The following is a 1,247-nucleotide window of genomic DNA, read 5'->3' on the forward strand; positions in this document are numbered from 1 at the left end:
TACGGTTATTTATTGGGCTAGTGCTTCTTCAGTGAAATTATCTCCGAAATACTACATATTTAATCAAACAAAGCTCATTTTCATCCTGTAAATTACTCTGAAGATCAGACTATGGCTAATCTCTGCCCTTTGCACCATTATTTCTTTGGCAAAAATCATTACATAGGTTGATTAAAGTATCAGCTACATAAACTTTTGACACAGTATATAGCAATTCAGACTGCAAATACATGTACCTATAAGGCAACAATCTCATCTATGTGAAAACAATCTCATCTCCATGTTCATTTAACGTTTAAGCTGTCTGTTTAATAAGCTGGCAACAGTTAAAGAAAAACATAGGCAGAAAAGATCCACCTAGTCATCCAATTAATACATATCTAGAAAAAAATCCCTGTATGAAATGAAATATCTGACTTGAAAGTGATGGGGGCTGTAGACTAAGGCGTTACCCAATGCTTTTTCTGTGTTGACCTCATGGGCGAGATTTCCCATAGGAACACAAGCAGGTGTTCTTCCCTCCCCATGCCCCATTGACGCTCATTTTACCAAAGATCTTGTCCATGGAAGCATCAGAGGGCAACGTGCAGTTAAATACAGAGAACTGTCTCTTGAGTCTTTGGGGTATGTCATTGCGCCCACCCCCAGGATGGATCATGGCTGCCAAAAACTGGATGTCCACAATGCTGGTAAACTCTCCGGGCTTCTCCAGGTTGTAGAATCCATTTTGTTCCATCAGCTGTCTTACTACCTCATTAGTAACCTAAGAAAGACAACTTTCACAATTAAAACATCATTCCTCATATCCCCAGAACCTAACTCCTTGAGTGTTGTTAAAGAATAGACTTCACTGGAATTCAGGAATTGCATCTTGAAAAAGTAGAAAAATATTTACTCATCAAAGAATAAATCAATGCTGAATTAAAGAAATAAAATACACAATAGAATCAATATACCTGATCTCCCCACTCATTGATTATTGGCATATTCACATCATCAATAAAAACAGTCATCTTCTTTCCTGCAGGAGGGCCATATGTTGTACCCATGCGTTTATCCACATAGCTCTCTATTGTCCTCTGTTAAACAAGAAAGCCAACAGGAACATCTGTGAAAATATCCCCTAAGACATGGTCAATTACTTTAAAAAAAAATGAGAATCTTTAACTTGACAGACATTATTTAGGAAAAAAAAACAAAATTCCCCCTAATTCTGGCAAATAAATCCTAAAGTATCTGAATTATCT

The 1,247-nt window shown here is 36.9% G+C and overlaps 1 protein-coding gene across 1 annotated transcript in view; it reads right to left on the reverse strand.

Annotated features, from left to right (window-relative positions):
• DNAH5 (dynein, axonemal, heavy chain 5) overlaps positions 1 to 1,247 on the reverse strand; it is a 291,357-nt gene that overhangs the window by 110,883 nt on the left and 179,227 nt on the right. Inside the window, exons 39-40 of the mRNA XM_012642647.1 lie at positions 957 to 1,079; positions 530 to 763 (exon numbers count right to left, since the gene is read on the reverse strand). Of these exons, the coding sequence (XP_012498101.1) occupies positions 530 to 763; positions 957 to 1,079 (357 nt within the window). The remainder of the gene's footprint in view (positions 1 to 529; positions 764 to 956; positions 1,080 to 1,247) is intronic.

This window comes from Propithecus coquereli, unplaced genomic scaffold, assembly GCF_000956105.1.
Source record: "Propithecus coquereli isolate 6110/MARCELLA unplaced genomic scaffold, Pcoq_1.0 Scaffold100, whole genome shotgun sequence".
NCBI classification, from domain to species: Eukaryota; Metazoa; Chordata; class Mammalia; order Primates; family Indriidae; genus Propithecus; species Propithecus coquereli.